This window comes from Homarus americanus, unplaced genomic scaffold, assembly GCF_018991925.1.
Source record: "Homarus americanus isolate GMGI-L3 unplaced genomic scaffold, GMGI_Hamer_2.0 scaffold30108, whole genome shotgun sequence".
In the NCBI taxonomy this organism is placed as follows: Eukaryota; Metazoa; Arthropoda; class Malacostraca; order Decapoda; family Nephropidae; genus Homarus; species Homarus americanus.
In genome coordinates, this window is record NW_024748109.1 from 9,647,293 (window position 1) to 9,672,100 (window position 24,808).

The 24,808-nt window shown below is 38.5% G+C and overlaps 1 protein-coding gene across 4 annotated transcripts in view; it reads right to left on the reverse strand.

Annotated features, from left to right (window-relative positions):
• Window positions 1-292: 292 nt before the first annotated feature.
• LOC121880046 (kinesin-like protein KIFC1) overlaps window positions 293-24,808 on the reverse strand; it is a 141,763-nt gene continuing 117,247 nt past the window's right edge. For all 4 annotated transcript variants that reach the window (XM_042387045.1, XM_042387048.1, XM_042387049.1 and 1 more), the window contains 4 exons: window positions 22,160-22,312; window positions 12,413-12,578; window positions 4,569-4,708; window positions 293-2,758 (listed from right to left, as the gene is read on the reverse strand). In XM_042387045.1, coding sequence (XP_042242979.1) covers window positions 2,561-2,758; window positions 4,569-4,708; window positions 12,413-12,578; window positions 22,160-22,312 — 657 coding nt within the window. In that variant the 3' untranslated portion in view covers window positions 293-2,560. The remainder of the gene's footprint in view (window positions 2,759-4,568; window positions 4,709-12,412; window positions 12,579-22,159; window positions 22,313-24,808) is intronic.

A 24,808-nucleotide genomic window follows, 5' to 3' on the forward strand; every position in this document is an offset into this window, starting at 1 on the left:
TTAATACCAAAAGTTAATTTACGCACACCAATTTTTGAAATAATGCACTCATGACAGTTTAAATTTGCCACGGGTATTCGCCTGGTCGCCTGGCAGCAAAGTTGCATGCGATGCCTGGTGAGGTGCTTGTAAGTTATTTCTATAAAGTGCAGACATATCAACATCAACGATTTTAATATTATTATTAATGATAATAATTATTATAATAATGTAATAATAAAGATTACTACTAATGATGAAGGTAATAATGATAATGAAGTATTCTGTACAACAACTGTGATGACGTCCAGCAAGCTTCCCGCGTATCGCTTTCTCAGTTCACACCAGCACTACTTTTTCTCTGTGCTTTTATTTGCATTGTGTGTTTATCACGTACCTTCTTAGTATTAATCGCTGTTTTCCCCATTGAGCGTGTCTGGAAAACATCCATCTGCCTCCTTTGGGGTGCCTACAGCTAAAAAAGCACAAAAAACAATTGCAATGAACGTGAAATTAATTGTGATCATCCGCCTTCAGAGAGGAGAGTATGTCCTGAGGTTGGCCGCGTGCTTGGTGTAAGTGAGTGCACTGTTCGTAACTTGAACGGTATATGATGGTTCCCAAAACCTGTACCATTCACAGTACATGTATTCTTATGAGAAAATTCTGTTTAGTTTACGCGTTTTTTAATTAAGCAGTGATTTTAAAGAAAGTAAGCCCCGTGTAAAACGAGAGGCGGCTGTACAGTATTTCATAAATTATTATTCTTAATATAAACTCACCAGCTAATAAGAAGCTAAATATAAATCTAAACACCACTAAGAGAATTTTTAACGAAGACGTTATCCTCTTCACTACAGGGACGCAACTTTTGATTTATTATTTAGCCAGCGTCAAAAGATTTTATTCAGCACAGGGAGACGCCAATACTGTACACAAGGCGTTAAGAAACGATCTCCACTATGGGGATGCCATTTTTTATATTTTATTTGGCTAACACCAGACAATTTTATTCAGCACAGAGACCCCCCCCCCATACAAGGGGTTAATTTAAATTTATGCAGTTTAAACTGGAAATTGATTTCCGATGGGTCAGGGTGAGTGTCAGTCACTAATTATACGAAGATTAAAAAATCAACCTGTTTAACCAAGACTATGGAATAAATAAATCCTATTAAAAATAAATAACATGAATTTAAAAAAAAATGAATAGCTTTCAATAAAGTGTGCTTTAAGCCTGGCAAAACAGCAACACGCCATGCATTTAGCAGTTTATGCAGAATGAAGTGGTTTCAATGCCTTCGGGAAGGAAATGAATTGTATCGACACCACTTGAAAACAGCCTTCTTACTCCCAGCTTCATCTGCAGGAGCCATTACAAGCAAGTTGTGTGTTGCTTTTACTATCTTGGCAAGCTAAAAAAAAATTTTCAAGTTTGAACATTGCTCAAACTGCGAAATTTCTACAAATGTGCCAGATGCATCAAACACATCATCTTTCAAAGCCATGCCACGATGCACTGGCGTGTACTGCAATGGTGTCTGGTGGCAACTAGGAGGGTGGATGATGTAAGCTCCACCCACAGGCCTAACCACTATCCACTCATTCTTTGGTAGTGGTACCTAGAAGAAATATTGTGTTTAACCTATACTCAGTATGTTGTTTGGCATCATCCTGCAAACATTGTCACAAATTTGTTTATTTTATCCTCAATATCTGTGTTACACTGACACCTTTAGGCTAGCTCTAAATGCCCATGATTAAGGTACACTGAATTTCTATATACAGTACTGTTACAATATTCATTATCATTTTGATGGAGGAAAAAAGGAAACCCTTCCATTTAGGAAATCTTCCCAATAAAAGGCATGATATATATAATACTTGGTGGGCAAATTATAAGAAAATAAACCCACACAAATTGTCCATTTGCTATCTTTCATTCATTCTTATTGCTGTAATACATGTCTTCAATTTGATTACAGTACAGTATTCCTCTTCGCATGGTCCCAAATATTACACAGCCTGGCACTGCCTATCAGTATCAATATGTCCTTCTCCTAAAAATAATTTGAAGTCATACTTTTCGCTTATATTTAACAATGGCATCATTCACCTCCAACAACAAGAGTAGATAAACTTTTATCTCACTAAGAACTAGAGTCAAACAAGATATTCTTTACAATGATACTTATGTACTGCTGAATGATGGGACAGTACAAGAGCCAAACTATTGTAACTTCTCAATTGCACAAATTTCTAAGCTAATATTTTTCTGTGGTGTGGTTAACCAAAGGCATTAAAGCAAGAGTTAAACCATTAGCATTCAAACAACACCATTGTAAATATAATCATATCTTTCTAGCTTGAAAAACCAATTTATACAGCAATGTACAAACCTCTTTATCATAAGTAGCATTTTAGTCAATAATCTGGATGGGTAATATAAAATCATTTCAGTTATCACCCATTCCATCCCATACCACTTTAATTGGCCCTTTAATTTTCACATTTATTTCCTGACATCAAAAAAAGTTCAGTACAGTATACCAAAAATATTTACACAGTGAATGGGTTACTTTCATTTCCTAACCTGCTTTGATGCTGTCCCAATATGACACTGGTTGACCTTTGTGGCAAAGCGGAGTGAATTTAATGTCTCATTAAAACACATCTCTAATGGAGAGACATTAACAAACATAAGAGTTTTGGAATTACCACCCAAAGAGCTCTGCAGAAGGTGAGTCAGCTTGGAGTTCCGGTATGGGATGTGGCTTTGCTGTGAACAATGAGATTTAGTGTTAGGCTCCAAAAATACTTTCTTCATACTGTAAATCAAGCAGTACGTGTACTGTCCATTACAGGAAAGCCTCCGATAACGACGGTTCTACTAACGAAGGTTCATATTTAAGACCCTGGTTAAGTTAGGACCCAATTCAATTTACACCATTACTTTTTTCGTATTTACGACAAAAATGTTATAAAAATAAAGTAAAATAAAATTTTCACATAAATAATAACTAAATTTCAATTTGTACTGTAAAAAAAAAATGCCTTGTGCACGGTCGCTGCCAGGCTTGTGAGTGGTGACGCCAGCATCATTAGTATAAACAGTCGCAACTTGGAGGACCTTTTGTTTTCACGCATCTGAACACGAAAAGGAAAAAACCATTCAGGTTTTTCACGGCATATTTTGTGTCCCTAGTCAACATGAGCAAGAGAGCAAGTGATGGTAGTGCTGGTTCAAAAGCTAAAAGAAAGTGTATAAGCTTAGCCGAGAAACTAGATGTGTCAAAACGTTATGAAAAAGGTGAGAGGTCTGTGGATATTATATAGAGCAAGCAATGAACATATTTTCTGAAGTGGATCCATTATCAGAAAGAAGCATTAAAATTTACAGGGACGTGAAAAACACATATGACCTCTACATAAAGATGTATTCAGTATTGAGAAAAGAAAGCAGTTGTGAAAGGTTCTTTCGACAGCTTTATTATTCGAATGCCTAAACCATCAACTTCAGCTACACCATCAAATTTAGCATCATAAGCCCCTTCAGCAAAAACTTCAGGTTCAGTTACAGTTTCAGCAACAGCTTTGACATCTTTATGGAAAGCTTCAGCTTCAGCCAGAGGTGAACCTGATGACTTCGTCATCTGAGTAAAAACTCGCACAATATTCATTGGCTGTCCTAATGTTTTAGACTTTACCACCATTTGTGAGTAGAATTTTTGTTTTATATTAGTAAGTATTATTTAAAACATATATGAACAGTAATAAGTGTTATTTTCATGTTGAGAAATGACGATGTTTTCACATGTACGCACTTACAGACGATGGCATTCCCAATCGATTTCGTTTTTGTTTACCATTAATGGTTAGTTACTTCTATTGTTTCAATATTCTATGTATTGTTAATGAATTGTATTGTTAAATTTGCAAATATAAACATTAATTCAATCAAATACATATTCAGTAGTAAACAATAATGAATCTTTTGCACATATTCTTAATAAGATAAATGACGTGGTTTCCTTGAGGGCGCAAGTATACATTGCCGCTCCACTGTAACTCCATTTTTTTTCTTTAACATCAGTGGTTACCTTTACTGTACATTAAATAACATTAATTAAAACATCCTTATTTTTTACATTAATTTTACTACAGCAACAACCAGGGTTTTATTTTCTTGTTTCAGATGGGTAACTGACATTATGGGTGTAAACACTGACAACAACAATAACGTCCCATCTCCTCTTGGGTGACCGTATTATTATTGATTTATATTGTATAAGGTGCATTCATAAACATTATTTAAATAATACAGTTTGCATTTTTCATAAATTGTATTGTTTGGGGGGAAAAGAGGGTAAAAAGCCACACAAAAGTTATGGAAAGGTCACACTGGGGAATGCATCTCATTATTATTGCTTTATTTTAATGGTAATTAATGATTCACAATACGATGATTCACCTTACACCGTCGTTATTCGAGGCTTTACTGTATATCCATAATCTGAGCTATACTAACATACACTAATTCAAAATTCTGTCAATACATTGAACTTAAACCAAGTACAAGAATGACATACCTTCTGTCCTAGAGCCATGATGACATTACCAAGGTTTGAGAGAGATTTGTTTATGTTCTGTGTTTCCGTCAGCCTAGCCCCTTCTGAACCAGATTCCTTCAGGCGCTCAGAACCAGCAAGATCAACCAAATTCAAAGTTCCTGTAAAAATAATGGTTATAATAGTCATCACTCACTTGTTCTACACCATTCTGTTGAGAGTGAATTAAGCTTAACTATTTAATGCAGAATAATGCAACTTTACCATCAAATCTGTGAAAACCTTGTTGAATGCAGGAAGATGAAGAGGAAGGGGAGAAGGGAGATGGAGGGAAATGAGAGGAGAGGGAGCAGTTAATAAAAACCTTTAAGAATACATGAGAGGTTCATACTCTATAAATGGGGAGAATACTAGAAATTGGACCAGGTACACTGGTACACTCTTGGGATCAAAGGACGCCACAGTGGTATTCAACATAAAATTTACAGGAATAATTTTTGTGATCGGAGGAAGCCACAGTGTCATCCAACAGGTAGCTAAAAGAAATACTGTACACAGTAGGGTAGCAGATTATGCGCATCCATAGTACGTGACCTTGCTTATACACATCTGACCTCTTGAACTGCTCTCATGCTTGGGTCTTGCTCTTGCAAGAGCCAACCCACTCAGCATCTCTCGCCAGCTCGGTGTGTTCATCACTTGTTCATGCTCGTTTGACAAAAAAAGTTAAAAATAAAATCGTTACATTACAGGGTACTCTAATGTGGCTCAAAAATAAAGAAAATAAGATACAAAACTATAAAATAAGAAAAATGAAGATCATCAGTGTGCTCATGTGTTAAGTGAATGTGTGTTGAGGCAGTGGGCTATAACTGCGTGGCCACTTTTCCCAATGTGATGTCATAGCATTCAAACAACACAGAAAGGCAGCCACTTGGCTGAGTCAGCTGGTTGATTTCTTGGCTGAAGTGGGTTGCATCACACAGAGGATAAGTTAAGTGTTGAAGAATTTATTTTTTGTACATAAAATATGGCAGCTGATCCCTGTTGTGTGAGGTACTTACGATGTTAGCTGATTTTGGAGGAATTTTTATTTTTATTATTTCATTTTGGTGTTGATTAGTTGAATATGAATGTTGCCCGGATAACTGGAATTCTACTGTGTTTGTGTGTGTGTTATGACAAAAACCTGCAATGAGGCCCTCAGCCGGATCAAAAGAATACACCAGGACTGGTTTGATGAAAATGACCCGACAATCAACGTACTCATCGATGATAAACGTACTGCTTTTGCTGACTGGCAGAACAACCCTCAGTCTCGGACCAAAGCTGATACCTTCCACAAGAAGAAACCGGCAGCCCAGCGGGAACTTCGCAAGCTAAAGAACCATTGGCTTAAAAATAAAGCATGTGAAGCACAAAAACTTCCAGATCAGCACAAGATGCCCAAATTTTTCATTTCCACCAAAACATTTTGTGGGCCAGTCACTAGTGGTTCAGCCCCCCTCTGCTCATCTGATGGTAACTTCATAATTAAAATCAAAGTCAAAGAATTAGATTCTTTGACTTTCCACTTTTGTTAGAAAACTGTCTTGGGGCAACAGAAATTTGGGAAAGTAAAAGGATTTCATCCACACCAATGCTCTGATACAAGTGTGTGACAGAATTAAGTTTCCCTAATTCTAAAAAGTCTCTTGAATTGCAGTCAAAGGACGAAATAGCTGTCAAAAAGTGCATGTTTTCTGAGAAGCGCCTATCAAGTTCTGAAAAAAACCTGACTAATATGGAAAAATAATCTATTTTGGCTTTCATTGTAAGAGTGAAAGATGTGCTGCCAAAAACCTCAACATTAATTTTCCCAATGGTTGTGTCTCAGTAATTGTTTGAGATGTGAAGAGTCCTTTTGAATTTGTTGTGATCTTCCCTCAAATTTAGCAACAGTTACTAAATGTGTGTTACTTGTACAATGGTGTTTGCATAAATAACTACAGCTCCTACAAGCTGCATCATTTACTTTTGGAAAAAACCACACTCTTTGGTGTAGCACAGCTCAATTCATGCCCATATCATATAGAGCTTTTGTTTTTAAACTATATTTTTTTTAACCAAACTTTTAGATAAAGTATTCAGGACTATTTTGATAAAAAAATGGTGTAACAAAATTAGAACTGGTTTTATTGACTCCAGCACAGTATCAACATTTCTTACGTTTTTTATAAATAAAAGAATGGAAATCCTGTCATTATATATCAAAATATTTCGTTTAAGATATCTTATTGGAAACGTCTAGTAGAGAATTTATTAAGGATCATTATAGTATCAAATTCATCTCCTTATCACAATTAGCCATGCTTGAGTGAGGGGACTGACCACATGACCTTCCCCCCTCAAAAAGGTTTGACTCCCCCCACTCTCAGCCTACACCACCCACACTGTGCTGCACACACACCAACATTACCCACACTGTACTACATACACCACACACACACACTCTCTAACAGCCACCCGCACACACTCCAACAACCACCCACCCACCTACACACACTCCAACAACCACCACCCACACACCCTCCAACACCACCCACACATTACACGCACACACGCCCTCCAACAACCACACACAGACACCCTCCAACAAACAAACAAACAAACAAACAAACACACACACACACACACTCCAACACTACTCACAGTGGTGTTGGTGGGACGTGTGTTGAGCTCTGCATTTTTCGTCGAAAAACAGGGTCATTCCGGAAGTACCCAGTCTGACTCCTAGAAAATCCAATTCGCGAGTGACAAGTGCATGACGTGACCAGTACAATATCTACCTGTGATGCCCCTACAGGATATTTTTGTCAATTTACAGGTGAATCTATGTCTCTGTGACTCCCCACAGTGCCACAGCTTGTAATCTGATCCCTAGTTCAATAGTGGCCACCCCACCATCCCACCAAGCAGGACACCCCAGCTGACCACACAACTTGGCCGACTCTCTACTGCCAGCTTACACTCTTCTCACTAGCTCCAATATGTCTAAGTTGACTGCTAGTATAAAAAATTCAAATCTCACAAAAAAAGTGCTGGATGAAGTGATAATGGAAGTCCAATGAACTCTCATACAGGACATCATACAACAAATGAATAAGAAGATCATCGGGAAACTAGAGGAAGCTGACCAGCGTCTCACTAACCAGCTAAGTGATGTTACATGAAGCTTGGAATTCTCGCATGGGGTAATTAGCAACTTAAAAGCAAAGTTGAATGTTGAAACAAAAGAGAACCGAACACTCAGGACCCAAGTTCAACAGCTGAGCAAGGAGAACTCCAAGCTTAAAACGGAACTAGCGAGAACAGCAGACCGGGTGAATTATGTGGACAACATAAGGCGGCGAAACAACCTCAGGTTTGCCAGAGTCCCCCAAGATCTCCACGAGAACTGGGAGTCATCCTAGCGCAAAATTTCAAGGCTGCTGAATGAGCATTTTAATCTTACTGAAGGAAAGTTTGACTTTGTTCAATGCGTCGGGAAACCCAACTCCTCCAGCCCCTGCAACATCATAACAAAGTTCTCTTCCCCTTCTGTCTGTGACAAAATCTTTTACCAGCGTAGTAAGCTGAAAGGCACTACTATCTTTGTCAACGAGGACCTATGCCCAGGTATGACTAAAATCCGCCAACAGCAAATGGACAAGTTTAAAGAAGCCAAGAAACATGGGAAACACATGACATTCAGCCAGAAAACTCTTGTTGTGAGGGACTCTCGGGCAAGTGAACACCCACCCGCTGTAACTCCCCCCCCCTCCTCTCAGATAGGGAACCAGTCAATGTGAGAGTATTTTTCCCATTATTATTTATTTGTATGTGTTTTTGTGTGTGTGTGTGTCAGCAAATGATATTCGAAGATTTGGCGATTCGCAGCCATTTTGAGAACCTAATACAGGTTGACAATCCCTTATCCGAAATCCTTGGGGCCAGAGGCATTTCGGATTTCGTAATTTTTCGTTTTTCAGAATGGTTAGTTTTTTAAGTCACTGACCCACATTGGGGCCTGGGGAGGCAAAAATATAATAATAATTATAATAGTAATAATAATAATAATAATAATAATAATAATAATAATAATTCATAGGTCTAGGTCATGTTTCTCACTTTTTATCTTTTTTTCCATTCTTGTATTTCCTTATTATTATTATTATTATTATTTTATTAATACAGTATTATTGTTATTATTATTAATTTTATTATTATTATTATTATTATTATTATTATTATTATTATTATTATTATTTTTATTTTATTTTGGTGTATCTTTCATTAAAAATTTTATTTACTATGAATAATTATTATTATAATTAATTATTACTATTACATTTTCGCCCCCCAGGCCCCGATGTGGGTCAATGATCTATGCCTGGGTGGGCTAATCCCTGCTTAAAAAAAAGAAAGAAAAAAAAAATTGGGTCCACAAAAAAAAACTTTCGGTTTTCGGAAAAAGGGTTGTCAACCTGTACCCGCACATGTGGGGGGCGCCCTGTACTTGGGTTCTGTGAGACCAAACTCACTCATGATATTGAACATTTGTACTGTATAACATCCCTAATTATAATAGACACCGTGTCAATATGTCACGACACAGTGGTGGCATCGCTCTATATGTTGATATTAAGTGTAACACTTCTGTAAGAGATGATTTAAAGGTTCAGGAGGAGTTCATGGGGAGTGTTTTGACTGAATTACGTAATGATACGCGAAATATCCTAGTAGGAGTAATCTCATGAAAGAACTTTCTTGATAAATTATCGGAGCTTATCTCTATCATAAGTTCAGAGAGGAAACTTTGCTACATTACATATTTCAACCTTGATCTTTCAAATTCAGATGCTGACACCTCAGTAATAGACCTTGCTACCTGTCATTCTAAGCTCTTCTTCAACACAATAACCAAATCTACCAGAATAACTGCCACCTCTGCCACTGTGATAGTTCATATTTGGACAAACAATATACAGTATATTAGCACTGTACGTGCTAATACGATATTAACATTACTTTTGGGTTAGGTAGGATATAAATTTTGGTGGGTTGGCCCACAGAAAAATACCTAAATCGTAGTATGGCCCATGACTGAGGAAAGGTTGCCCATGCCTGTCATATATGGTTGACAAACCAACACCATAAACATCACACAAGGTTCACACCGACACAATACTTTCAAATTTCTTCAGAAGTTCTACTTTCTCTGGTATTGATAACAAATGGTGTTTACGTTTCACACCACAGACACTTACTGTTTTCTTTAAAGCCATATTTAGGGTTGTATTACCAAAAAACAGTGAAGGTACAAAGCTGCTGCAATGCTGCATGTAAGCAAGCTTTGAGAAAGGGCAGTTAACTAGTACAGTAGGGTATGCAATAACGAATCTAATTGGTTCTAGAACCTCGTTCGTTATAGGATTAATCCGTTCCAGGCCCCCAAATACAACCACTTAACACTGAAAAAATTCTGTGAAAAATGTAAAAAATACGGTACTTTATCTTACCTTAGTGTTGTTCAGCATGCAGGACAGGAGGCAGAGGGGGAGGGGGGAGGAGAGAATTATGGAGAAGAGGTGGAAGGAGAGGAGTCATCCTTCCTAGCCCTCTTTGGTGACTGTCTTACAGGCACTTTGTCTGTAGGTTCTTTTGTTACCTTTTTAAAAAAGGAATCCAAGGTTGGCTGCTTCAACCTTGATTTCTGGACCTTCCAAAAGTAGTTCATAACATTGTCATTAAACACACTGATGGCCTTTTGCACGGAACCAACATCAGGATAGTAATCCTCAGCAAGTTTGGACAGTTTGCTCCAGCAAAAGAACGCATCCTTGAGATCTTCGGCTGGAATGATGCAGCTTTCCTCCTTGTCCTCATCCTCCCCTGACTCCTCAGAAGTTAAGCTCCGCTTCAGTGTCTCGTTTTGTTCTTTGTGAAGCTTAAGCAGCTCCTCAGTGGACAGTTCCTTACTGTGCTCTTCCACCAACTCCTCAACATCATCATCATCCACTTCCAGGCCCATGGAATTGCCCAGAGACACAATTTCATGAACAACAGCCTCTTCTTCTAACTCTTCGAAGCCTTCAAAGTCTCTTTGAAGCACACATTCAGGCCACAATGACCTCCAAGCAGCACAAAGACACCTCATAGTAACCTCTTTCCAGGCTGAGGTAATTAAAAACACAGCATCTGCTATATTGAAGTGACTTCCAAAATTCCTTCAAGCTAACATCACTGGAAGAAGTGGACGCAAAACATTTTCTAAACAGTGCCTTTGTGAACAGCCTCTTAAAGTTAGAAATTACCTGTTGATCCATGGGCTGGATGAGAGGTGTTGTGTTGGGTGGCAAGAAGTGCACAGTGATGAAGTTGAACTCCTCTGGCAATTCAACCATCAAATTAGGAGGGTGGGCTGGTGCATTGTCCATCACCAACAAAGCTTTCAGTGGAAGATTATTCTCCATGAGGTATTCCCGAACACTAGGTCCAAACACCTCAATCACCCACTCAGAGAATAAATTCCTGGTCACCCAAGCCTTTGGGTTTGACCGCCACATAACACCAATCCGGGTCTTCCTAATGTTTTTGAAAGCTCTGGGTTTTTCTGCATGGTACACAAGGAGTGGCTTTATTTTGCAGTCACCAGAAGCATTAGCACAAAGAAGGAGGGTAAGCCTGTCTTTCATTGGCTTATGGCCAGGGACAGAAGTTTCCTCCTTGGTAATGTATGTACGGCGAGGCATTTTTTCCAAAAAAGTCCAGTTTCATCACAGTTGAATACCTGCTGAGAAACAAAGCCTCCCTCTTGAATCACATTAAAAATAAATGTCATGGTGTTCCTTAGCTGCTTCCTTATCTGCACTAGCAGCATCACCATGTCTCACAACACTATGTAATTTATTTCTCCTTCTGAAACCAGTAAACCACCCCTTGGTACCCCTAAACACTGGCACATCACTATCACTTGCACTGGGAGTCTTGGCTTTAAGGTCCTCAAACAACTGTCTGGCCTTCTCACAAATTATAGCTTCACTAATGCTATCACCTGCCATTTCTTTCTCCTTTATCCACACTAAGAGTAAATTTTCCGTCTCCTCAATCACATTACACCTTGCTTTACTATGTCTAGAGATTCCCTTAGCCACTTGCACAGTTTTCAACTCCTCTTTATTCTTTAAAATCGTACATATAGTCGATTTAGCCATCCCATACTCATCACTAAGTTTCGCAATACCTGTTCCATCCTCACGTTTCTTTATGATTTCTTTCTTAGTTTCAAGAGTTATGAGCTTTCTCACTCGCTTGGACGATTCATTGTTACAATTGTACACTTGTACAACAAAATATTTATACAAATAACTCTATTTCCACATCAAAAGACGAAATTTCAACAATAACAGTGGTGCACTGGCTACACAATGAGACAAAGATGGAGCCTGACGCTCTTGTTGTGGGTCGCGGTACAACAATATTCATGCGCCAGGCGAAATAGTCCCATATTCATCCTCGTTCGTTGTAGGAGTTGCGTTCGTTATAGCATTCTCAATTTTATCGGTAAAAACATTCGTTATAGGAATATTCGTAGTAGGATCCGTTCGTTATAGCATACCCCCACTGTAGTGCCACCAAAACATCAGCGGCAGCTCAGTAAACTTCTCAGGGTGGGCAGTAAATTTGAAATGCCACCACCGTAAAACTGTCTAACCCATCAGAGGTTCCGGACCAGTGAATGCCGGAAACTCGGTGGTCTCTCTCTCTCTCTCACTCTCTATCTATATATCTATCTATCACTCTCTATATCTGTGTGTGTGTGTGTAAGAGTAAAATATCCTCACCTTCACATGACTCAGTAGTTTTGCTGTTTGTTCCAATCAGCTTAAGGCGGAAGACAGAATGAGAGCGTGAAGATCGCTCATTCATGTTGGTTGCAGCTACTGCTCTCTGCTGTTGTGCTAAATGTAACAGATGGTGCACTTTATTTTCATTTGTTACCTCCAGAACCTGGAAAATAATAACAAGGGTAGCACATAAAGGTCAAGAAGTGGTTCCAAGCATAAACCAAAATCATAGCACAGTACAGTAATATTCCACTTAGAATGACCTTGTTTTGCACTGCTTTGCTATATTTCTCCCAGACTTGAAGAGAAATTTTATCCCAGTTTTGAAGCACTCCAAAAACTCACTCACTCACTCTCTTTCTTACTGTTACACACACAATCCTACATACAGAAAGTGCAAAAACAAAATAAAAGAAATAATTCTCATAAGGTGTAAAATATTTTTTCACTTGAAACTTAGGGTAGATACATGTAATTTTTTTTAACTCAGATACAGGTGTTGACCATTATACAATGGGGTTAGGGACTTCAAAAATCCATCATATATCAATAGGTTATTAATAACAACTTATAGTGAAAAATAGGTCCCATTCCTGAGACCCAGAAGAGCCCAAACAAGTTTTACATCTGACTGCTATAATGATTTAATAATGCCCAAATAACTCAAATAATTTATAGACAAAAACAACAAATTTATACAAAATAATGTGTATGTGTATGTGTGTGTGTGTGTGTGTGTGTGTGTGTGTGTACGCGTGTACAAAGCTGATACCTTCCGCAAGAAGAAAGCGGTAGCCCAGCGCGGACTTCGCAATCTAAAGAACGATTGGCTTAAAAATAAGGCTTGTGAAACACAAAAACTTGCAGATCAACACAAGATGCACAAATTTTTCAATTCCACTAAAACATTTTATGGGCCAATCACTCATGGCGCAGCTCCTTCCGCTCATCAGACAGTAACTCCTTCATTAAAGACGATGAAGGCCTCCTTCAGCGCTGAAAAGAGCACTACAATTCACTGCTCAACCGAAACACCGATGTAGATGTCCTGACTACCCAGTAGGTCCATTAGCATCCAGAACTGACCCACCTCAGCTATCCTCCTCCATCCCTGGGTGAGGTAGTTACTGCTATCAAACAGATGAAAAATAAAGCCTCAGGGCCTGATGGAATACTAACCAGGGTGTATAAAGCAGGATGACCTCTGCATACCAGCTGTCTCCACTCTCTCCTGGGGAATATATGGAAAAAGGAGGAAATCCCCCCAAGCTCTTACAGACGACTCCATCTTCAATATTTATAAGAACAAGGGAAACCGGTCAGACTGTGGCAACAACCGTGGGATCTTGCTGCTGTACATAGCTGGCAAGATTATCACTCAAGTCCTCCTAAACAGACTGCTTCCTGAGGTAGAAAACTTCCTCCCAGAATCTGAATGTGACTTTAGACCATTAAGAGGCACCAGCGACATGATCTTTGTTGCCCACCAGATACAGGAAAAGTGCAGAGAACTGCGTCATGACCTGTACATGGCCTTCATCGACCGAACCAAGGCCTTTGACTCGGTCAACAGGGAAGCCCGCTGGTGGACCCTCAGCCGTTTTTGCTGCCAACCAAAATTATGCTGCAACTCCACGATGGCATAAACGGCAGTGTCCTGCACAGAGGCACCCAGTCTGGGTTCTTTCCCATGTAAACAGGAGTAAAACAAGGATGTGTACTGGCACCAACTCTCTTTTCCCATTTTCTTGGCTGCCTTCCTTACTTGTGCCAGTGCCAATTTAACCGGCGGGGTGGCCATTGAGTACCGGATGAAGGGTCTTTTCAACATAAGATGACTCCAGGCAGGAACAAAGGTGTCAATTGCTTGCATTACTGAACTTCAGTATGCAGACGACCTCAACCTTGTCACTCACACTGAACACCTATGCAGATGCATAGGCACACTTTGGCCTCGAGATGAATGTACGTAAGACTAAATCCGATTGGAGTAACATCACAAGTGGAGTACCCCAAGGCTCAGTACTTGGACCATTATTATTTATTATATACATAAACGACATAGATATCGGCATAGACAGCATCATAAGTAAATTTGCTGATAACACTAAAATAGGGCGTGTAATTAAATCTGACTAGGACTCCGCAAAACTACAGGAAGATCTAAACAAATTTTTTGAATGGTCTGAAAAATGGCAGATGAAATTCAATGTAGACAAATGTAAAGTACTTAGTCTAGGAGATGTAAACAGAGAAACCAGATATCAGATGAACAACGATGTTAAAGAGAAATCTGAATGATAAATAGGAACCTTAAGCCAAGTAAACAATGAGTATTTGCTCGAAACAAGGCTAATAAATACTTGGGTTCATACAAAGGAGTGTTAGTTACAAAACTAAAGAGATCATCCTGAAACTATATCTTCCGCTTGTGAAACCTCACTTGGATTACGCAGTTCAATTCTGGTCACCGTATTACAGAATGGATATAGAAACCCTAGAAAAAATTCAAAGAAGAATGACAAGACTAATCCCGGGCATTAGGAACCACGAGTACAGAGACAGGTTAAAGCATCTTAATTTGTACTCCCTCGAGAGACGTAGAGTGAGGGGCGATATGACAGAGGTGCATAAATTGAAGTTAGGGCTAAACAAAGGGAACATAACAAAGGTACTCAAACTATCCAACCAGGAGCGAACTTGTAACAATGGTTTTAAATTAGACAAATTTAGATTTAGGTGCAAAATAGGTAACATTGGTTTGGAAGTAAGAGTAGTGAATGCATGGAACAAGTAATCAAACATCATTATTGACTCGAATACGATGGATAGCTTCAAACATAGGTTGGATGGATATATGAGCAATAGGGGTTGGGTGTACCGGTAAATGGGACTGCCCAGTATGGGCCAATAGGACCGCTGCAATTTCCTAAATTCTTATGTTCTTATGACTCAGATTCTCTTTCAGCCTGCCCCTGGTTCAGCCACACCTCCACCAACCATCCAGCTTGTTGGTACTACCCTCTCTAATGTTACCCACTTTTGGTATCTCGGCACATCGGATCAGATGTGCATCTTAAGCCTTTGGCAGACTCCGAACCCATGTCGTCAGCTATAGGGAGCTGAAATTATCTACAAAGCAGCACGCATATCACGCAGTGGTCCTCCCCACCCTGCTATGTGTCAGTGAGACATGGGTCACACGCAGGACAGGAAGCACCTCAAGGCGCTTGAAAACTTTCACCAACATAGTCTACATTCCATCTTCCGAGTTCGCTGGGAAGACAAGAGAACAAATGCCAGTATTCTCGCTGACACCAACTGTAGGAGCATCGAGGCTGCCATTTTCCATGAACAACTACACTGGACTGGCCATGTTACCAGCATGGAAGTCAGTAGACTACCAAAGGAGCTAGTTTACAGTCACCTAACGAATAGTAAATGTAACGCTGGCGGGAAACTGAAAAGGTATAAGGATAGTCGCAAGACAAACCTAAAAAAGTGCCAAATTGACCCCTTCACCTGGGAGATGATTACTCAATACTGCAACGCTTGGAAAAGCACCACAAAAGGTGTCAATACTTTCGAATTAGCTTAATTGCATACTGAGGCAGACAAGTGCCAATGCCGCCTCTCCTGCACAAGACGTAACCCTCCACATGTGCAACATGTGACCGATCCAGCCGGTCCTGTATCGGCCTTTTTAGTCACTTCAGAACTCACCAATGTAGGTGACATCCTTAATAACTCATGTAATTTTTCATAGCTGGATGATCGTCATACTCGATTCCGAATGACAGCAAAGTAGTAAGTAGTAATAGTGTGTGTGTGTGTGTGTCCCATCTTATGAGAATATACAAATACATACAAGCTGCAAATTTTAATGTAGAGTACATAAGAACATAACAATGGAGGAAACTGCAGCGGGCCTATTGGCCCATACTGGGCAGTCCCGTTTACACCCAACCCCTATTGCTCATATGAGCATCCTACCTATGTTTGAAGCAATTCAGCGTATTCGAGTTAATGATGATATTTGGTAACTTGTTCCATTCATCCACTACTCTGTTTCCAAACCAGTGTTTACCTATCTCACGCCTAAATCTAAATTTGTCTAATTTAAAACCATTGTTACAAGTTCGCTCCTGGTTGGATAATTTGAGTACCTTTGTAATGTCCCCTTTGTTTAGCCCTGCCTTCCACTTATACACCTCTATCAGGTCGCCCCTCGCTCTACGTCTCTCAAGGGAGTGCAAATTAAGATGCTTTAACCTGTCTCTATACTCAAGGTTCCTAATGCCCGGGATTAGTCTTATCATTCTCCTCTGAATTCTTTCCAAGGATTCTATATCCATTCTGTAATACGGTGACCAGAACTGAACTGCGTAATCCAGGTGTGGTCTCACAAGAGCAAGATACAGTTTTAGGATGACCTCGCTAGTCTTGTAACTAACACTCCTTTGTATGAACCCAAGTACTTTATTAGCCTTGTTACGAGCAAAAACACATTGTTTACTTGGCTTAAGGTTCCTACTTATCATTACTCCTAAATCTCTCTCGCAGTCGGATTTCTCTATGGCATCGTTGTTCATCTGGTATCTGGTTTCCCTGTTTACATCTCCTATACTGAGTACTTTACATTTGTCCACGTTGAATTTCATCTGCCATTTTTCAGACCATTCGAAAAATTTGTTTAGATCTTCCTGTAGTTTTGCCGAGTCCTCGTCAGATTTGATAACACGTCCTATTTTAGTGTCATCAGCAAATTTACTTATGTTGCTGTCTATGCCGATATCTATGTCGTTTATGTATATAATAAACAATAATGGTCCAAGTACTGAGCCTTGGGGAACTCCACTTGTGACGTTGCTCCAATGGGACTTAGTGCCGTTAATGCTCACTCGCTGTTTCCTGTCCTGTAACCACGCCCTAATCCATTTAAGGATGTCACCTTTGATGCCATGAGCTTCTACCTTTCTAATTAGTCTTTCGTGGGGGACTCTGTCGAAGGCTTTACTAAAGTCGAGATATACCACATCATAATTGTGCCCCTCGTCCACCGATTCGAAAACTGATGCACTGTGAGAAATATACTGTATCTATACAGTAATATCCTGTTAGCCCTCTTGGCCAGACCTCTCCAATAGCTGGAATTGAAATTTTCTTGGATTTTTTTTTTTCGGTTCGGGAAGAAATTCCGAGTTTGAAAATTAGGAACATTTTCTGAAAAAATCGGAGGAAAATCACCTCCAAATTTTTATTTCCTCTCTATAAGGCATCTTCAGGTCATAAGACTTACTAATCCCCCACCCTGACAATGGGTGGCCTGATATTGCATCAGGCCAGGTCAGTAACATGACCCACTAATCCCCCAACCAACCTCCATCTTAAATGTTAAGATGTGATTACAGTTACGTATTACACTCAGCAGAGTGAACAGTGTCTGCCTACTCTAGGCTCAAGGCAACAACATCTACTGGTGAGCACAGTTCAGTATATACAGTACATTATAGGAGTAGCATACATTATTTTGTTTACAGTACCGTCAACCCTCGAAGGTCTGGACTAAAAGGGGGAACCACCTGTCTGGGAAAGCCGATTGTCCGAATCTTCCGGTGGATGTACTAAGGTATAAAAACGATAACTAATGATATAAAAAACACCAAAAAATACAGTACATATTATCCAGACTACTGGGGTTAGTTATACACACTTTTTCCTGTGAAAAAGCCATAATTTTAAGCAACATATTACTGTACTCATTTGTACTCAAATGTACACTACACTAAATGTCTAAAAAATTTATCTCATGCAAAATATATGATGTCTATACTCAAATTATTCGCTGTCTTACAAGGATTCCAGTAATGTAAATTATATTCTGTTAACTTTAGTCTGTGACATTTCATAAGATAAAAACTTCTAAGCCTGTTTAGGGAATGCTTCTCAATGAGGCTTCTTAGCCCAGAACCCCAAAATTTGTTGTCCGAATCTTCCGAAATCCGAATTTACTGGGTACGGATCTTCGAGGGCTTAGTGTATTGACAACATTGTACGTGTACAGCGGTGTTTGTGCAAAAAATACAGCTCCTGTGAGATGCATCATTTAGACTCGGGGAAATTTCCTGTGAAGAGTGGAAAGTTCCACTGTCTTTGTTGAAACACACCTCCATTTATGTTCAAATCATATAGAATTTTTTTATTTTATTATTTAACCAATTTTTTCGATAAAGTATTCAGGTTTATTTGGGTAAAAAAGTAAGAAATGTTAGATGCATTACTTATTAAGTAATGATAAATACACTACAATAGTATTTATTAAGTGATGATAAATACACTAATGTACTTTACTAATTTACTAAGTGGTAAAGGAGCTAAGCCTATCAGCTGCTTGCCCATTGTAAACTAATGATTCGTGGTCTTTAGTGTGGGAATCTTCTTCCAGGAAAGCTGGTTCTTTTAGGATATTTTATCAACTTGTCACCAAATGAACCTAAATGGTATGAGAATTATGGTGAAATTACATAAAGACATGATAAAGGGATCTTGGGGGCAGGAGCCACAAACCTGCACTACCCCCCCTTCCCACCTCTCTGCCTGTTGTTCCCAGATATACACTCGTCTTCCACATACAATACACCCCTACACTTATTTGTTCTTATTTTTATATTTATAGTGCTGTACAGTATATTTTTCTATTTATTCATAAGACAAATCCTGTGGTTACTTACATGCTGTACAGTGAACAATCTCACCCAACGCTGGTTTGTCCAACGCGCTTTTGACTATACTGTACGTATATAAACGGGTTAACAACACGCTGCCTCCACCCTCCTCCCTCTGGAGCGGAGGGAGGAGGCGGCACCAGTTGGCGATACCTGCCAAGCAGCAACTGCTCATCTCTCAGTCTTGTACTATAGAGGTTTTGGAACTTTTTGTGTTTTTGTGTGCTTGCCCTTGCAGTATGGCCCCAAATGCAGAGGTGATGCTAGTGATGGTAGCACACCCAAGAAAATTAGAAAAGTGATGAATTAGCCGGGTAGCAACGCTTGCCCATGAGAACTCTATAAATGAATCCACCATATGCACAATTCACAGTTGTGAGGACAAAATACATACAAGTGTGAAAGTATCTGCATCTAGCTCAAGTGTCAAGGAGGGATCGGTACATAGAAAAAATGGAAAAACTATTAAATGTTTGGACCAGTGGACAAGTGAATAAGAAAGGATCTGTTGTCAATAGAGTAGCAATACGTGAGAAAGCACATACTTTGTATGCTTATGTTATGAAAACCGAGGGGGCAGGGAGTGACACTGTGACTGATTTCCAAGCAAGCAAAGGGTGATTTAAAAATCTTAAATGCCACTTTGCTTTACATAATGTGAAGCTTCAGGGAGAGGCTGAATCAGCAGACAAAGAGGCTGCAGAGCACTTCAAGCCCATGCTGCTTGAATTGATCAAGGACAAAGGATATGTCCCGGAACAAGTGTTTAACGCTGATGAGAGTGGCCTCTTTTATAAATGTATGGCTAACCAAACCTACATTACTAAGGCCCAAAAAGTTGCTCCAGGGTTTAAAGCTTTCAAAGACAAGCTGACATTGTTTTTTGTGGGAATGCAGCTGGTGATTTTAAATGCAAACCCATGCTTGTGTGCCATTCATAAAATCCCCAAGCGTTTAAAGGTAAAAATAAGCTTCATTTGCCTGTTGTTTGGAAGTCCAATAAAAAGTGCCTGGGTGACTAGGGTGCTTTTTAATGATTGGTTGCAGAATCATTTTGTGTATGAGGTCAAGGAATACCTCATGAAGAAGAATTTTGACTCAAAGGTGTTGCTATTGTTGGATAATGCCCCAAGCCATGATGCAGAAACGCTTCAGTTCACGCATCCCAATGGAGAAGCTATGTTCTTGCCCCCCAATACCACTTCAATTCTGCAACCAATGGAACAAGCCATCATCAAGACATTTAAGCCATATTACACCAGGAATGTCTATAGGCAAGCAACTGAAGCAATGGATCTAGTGCATATGAAACACTAATGGATGTCTGGAAGGCATTTAACATAAAAAACTGCATTGACATTCTCAAAATGTCTTGGGATGAAGTGAAGCCTTCCACCATGAATACTTGCTGGCACCAACTTTGGCCTGAAATTGTTCGCAATTTCAGGGGATTTCCAACGGTTTACAAAGAAATCACAGAAATTGGGAAACATGCAAAGGTAATTGAAGTGTTGCGTGGAGAAACTAGCACAAGCACAATTCTCATTTTTTGTCAGGAAATGCAATAAAAGTTTGCAACATTCAGAAATTGACAACACGGAAAGTATTCTAGCTAGAATGTTGAAGCTTGTTTTAAAATGAAGCTAAATGCTTGTACATTATGCAAATAATTTTTTGAAACGATACTGTTAACCTCACCTAACCTTCGATGAGATGAGATGTGGACCACAATTAGGTTTTTGTCTATGGACTTTCAATCATATGGTCAGTGGCATTTTTGCACTTCATCCATCACCTCAGGAAAATAGGGTGTTTGAAGAACCGTTTGCAGGCATAACATGATTGTGGCCTGGGTGGCGTTTGTGCTAGTTTCTCCAGGCAACACCTCAATTGGAGGTGAGAGTTTTGATGACATGCAGTAAGAGGAGATGAATGAACTGTTGGACTCGCATTTTCAAGAACCAACAAATAAGGAGCTTGAAAAGTTTATAGCAGATTACATTAAAATTGATGATGATGATACTGAAGTGGAACCGTAAAACCAATATTAAAAATTAAGGCGACCCCTGAATTCCCCCTGCAAGCAATTGAACTTGGTGAGAAGTGTTTCAACATAGATCCAATAATAGAGAGAAGTTTAAAGTTCAAAAGGGCTCTTGAAGATATTTGTGCCATACAGAGAAATTTTGAAAGATTTGCATAGAAAAAGCAAACAACAGAAAATAAGACTTCTTCTCGAGGCCACGGTCACCCCAACCATCAACATCATCTGCCGAACCAGAATTCTATGAACCTCAACCATTAACATCTTCTGTCGATCTGGAGCCTGAAGCCGATGATCCTGATGATCCATTGGCTAAATCACTCCAGTTTCATCATCATCGAAGTCTTCTTCATCAATCACTTGTCATCAGAAGGCTTCACAACAACTACGATATCATTGTCATTATAGTTACGCTACAATAATCTAACTATCGATCAGTGAGGACTGTACAAAAATATGATTTTATAATGCTTATCATTAATATTTAAAAATTTTTATGGTATGTTAGTTCTATTATTATCACATTTGTGCATTATATAAATGTTTAAGAGGTATGCATTTTATGTGATAAGAGTCCACACGCAGCCACGATCCTGCCACCTCATTTTCGCCATAAGAAGTTAAGTTTGCCCAACATGCCGTTTTCGAGGAACCTAACCCCTGCGTTGGGTGAGGGTTCACTGTATTATTAATACTTTATGTGTTATCCTCAGTAAATTCACATGAATGCATTTACTATAAGAATTTTGACCAAATAAATTCAATCAAATTAAACCCCGAGTGAAGAGTATTAATAAGTTCACCAGTTGTACAGGGGTTACATATGACAACGTTCATGCAGTCCCTAATGTTCAGAATTACAGTATTATACATAATACAAAAACATTAAATTTTATCAGGACTAATCAGCGTAATATTTATAAATAAAAACCACATCATATAAAGTATATAAACAAGCAATTTGTAAATGCTCACCTTAAGATTGGTTACAAAAGTGTCATTTTTCTTGCTATCAGTCAACTTAATATCATATGTCAGGTTCTTAGATTCTTTTGGTGAAGCAAGGAGATCTCTGATGGTTTCATTGTAAATCTCAAGAAAGCTAGCCTCCACCTTGTATGTCCAACCCTGTAAAAATAAAAGTAAGCTATAAACAGACAACTCAAGGAATACATAGAGTTTTAACAATACTGTACTAGAGAGTATAGTCTCTTTTAGCAGGGCCAGGACATCTTGTATCCAGAAATTGAGAGCATTTATTTTTTAACAATTAGTTCCTATTTTTTGTTACTCAAAAATAAAACCAGTTTGCCACACTGATTCCCAGAATATATCTGGGTACAGGTGGATTATCACCTACAGTACTTATTAAGTGACTGATAAGGTGAGGTGTTACTCTTATTATTTCCATATCCTGTACATGAAATAACTATTGAACCAAGCCCCAGTTACCAGCTAAGCCTTTAGAGAGGAAAGGTGAGAAGACTAATACATGGTGAGCACAATCCTTTACAGTACTTATCTTCCATTTTCAAAGCATACAGTATAAAAGAAGTGCAAATGTCTAAAAGAAAGTACTGCACAGGTAGTCCTCATTATACACATCCAAAAAATTTATAGATTTGTGAACACTTTTGACTAAGGACAGTAAAGCCTCGAATAACGACGGTAATGTGTCCTCCAATATTGCAATGTAAAGTGAATCATCGTACCATGAATCATTAATTACCATTAAAATAAAGCAATAATAATGAGATGCATTCCCCAGTGTGACCACTTCATAACTTTTGTGTGGCTTTTTACCCTCTTTTCCCTCAAAACAATACAATTAAAGAAAAATGCAAACTATATTCGTTAAATACTGTTTATGAAGGCACTTTATTCATTAATAATACGTATTATATTAAAACACACAAGAGGAGACGAGACAGCATTATTTTCGTCCATGTTTACAACACCCATGACAAATGACAAAAGAAATAAGACCCTGGTTGTTGCTGTAGTAAAACAATGAAAAAAAGAAAGAATGTTATTTAATGTTAATAAATGGAAAAATAGAAGTAGCTAACCATTAATGGTAAAGAAAAAACGAAATAGATTGGAAATGCCAACGTATGTAAGTGCTATAAGTAAAAACATCGTAATTTCTCGACATAAGAATACGAAAGCAACACTTATTACTGTTCATATATGTTTTAAATAATACTTACAAATGTAAAACAAAAATTCTACTCACATATGGTGGTAAAGTCTAAAACATAAGGACAGCCAATGAATATTGTGCAAGTTGGGTGGCGTGGACAATTTTACCCCTCCAATGGACCCTTCTCCCTCTCCCTGCTTAGTTCTCAACAAACATTATAATCTTTACTGTATTTGTGTTAGAGATGAATTTGATACCATAATGATCTTCTATGAGACATTTCCAATATTATATCCTTAAATGACAAGTTGAATTAGAAGGTAAAAATAAGTATTTTACTGTATGTGAAGGGTACTGTTAGAACAAATTATTTTAAATATTCCGTAACATTAGATACCATAATATCCTGACCAGTTTTCCCTGTGATAAATCCATAATTTTGAGCAGCATATTACTGTACTCATTTTGTACTAAATGTACTGTACAGTCAGCCAAAGATGCACCGACCCCACCCTGGGTCTCGTGCTGGCAATTTTACCTGGCAATACTTGGTAAAGGAATTATTAAACAAACCAAAGGTAATATTTTATAATAATAAACTGTTCATTGTTATTTAAGGTCATGAGAAGTTTCCAAATGTTCGTTTATTTGTTTAAATAATGAAGAAAATTTGATGTAAGAATTTTGTGGCAGCTGTGGTTTTAGTTGAGTTGCCAATTCATAAATATAATTTTCTTCATTAATTAAGCAAATATACGAAAATTTGGAAACTTCTAAACCTTAAATAACAATGAATATGTAGTTTATTATCATAAAAAGACAACAAGCATCCATTGAAGGTCTTGTTGTGTGACTGCATGGGGGTTAATTAAAAGATCAGCTGTTGAGGAGCTTATCTCTTGGCAACACTGGTGCATGTTACCTCTCCTTTCCACTCCATCTCTCTAATCACCCACACCTTTCTTCTTTCTCTCTCCATATTTTAAAATGTCCTGTAATATAATGTTGAAGGGATACAACTTTACTCATTTATACTTATCACAATCTCCCTAGAAATACTTTAGCTTTCATGTTTATTCAAGACATCTTCAGGTCAAGAGGCCCACTAATCTCCCACCCAAGAAAGGGTGACCTGACACTCCATCACAAGGTCAGTAATATTAGACCATTAATCCCTCACCCTACTTCCACCTGACATTGAGTCAGGTCAGGCCCCACGCCTGAAATACTTTTCATATTTATTAAAGACTTTTCAAAAAAATCTCTTGATTTTCAACCCTGGAAAATTTTTTCCTAAAGCCAGAAATTTTTGGAAAATTACGGCTTTAGGAATGATTTTCAGAGCAAATTTCAATTCCAGCTATACGAGACTTCCAGGTTTGAGGGATTCCGGCTATTGGAGATATTACTGCAAATGAATAAATAAATCTGTAATGGGCGGATGAACAAGTTTAAGTTTCAAGCTCACATCCCATCTCAGT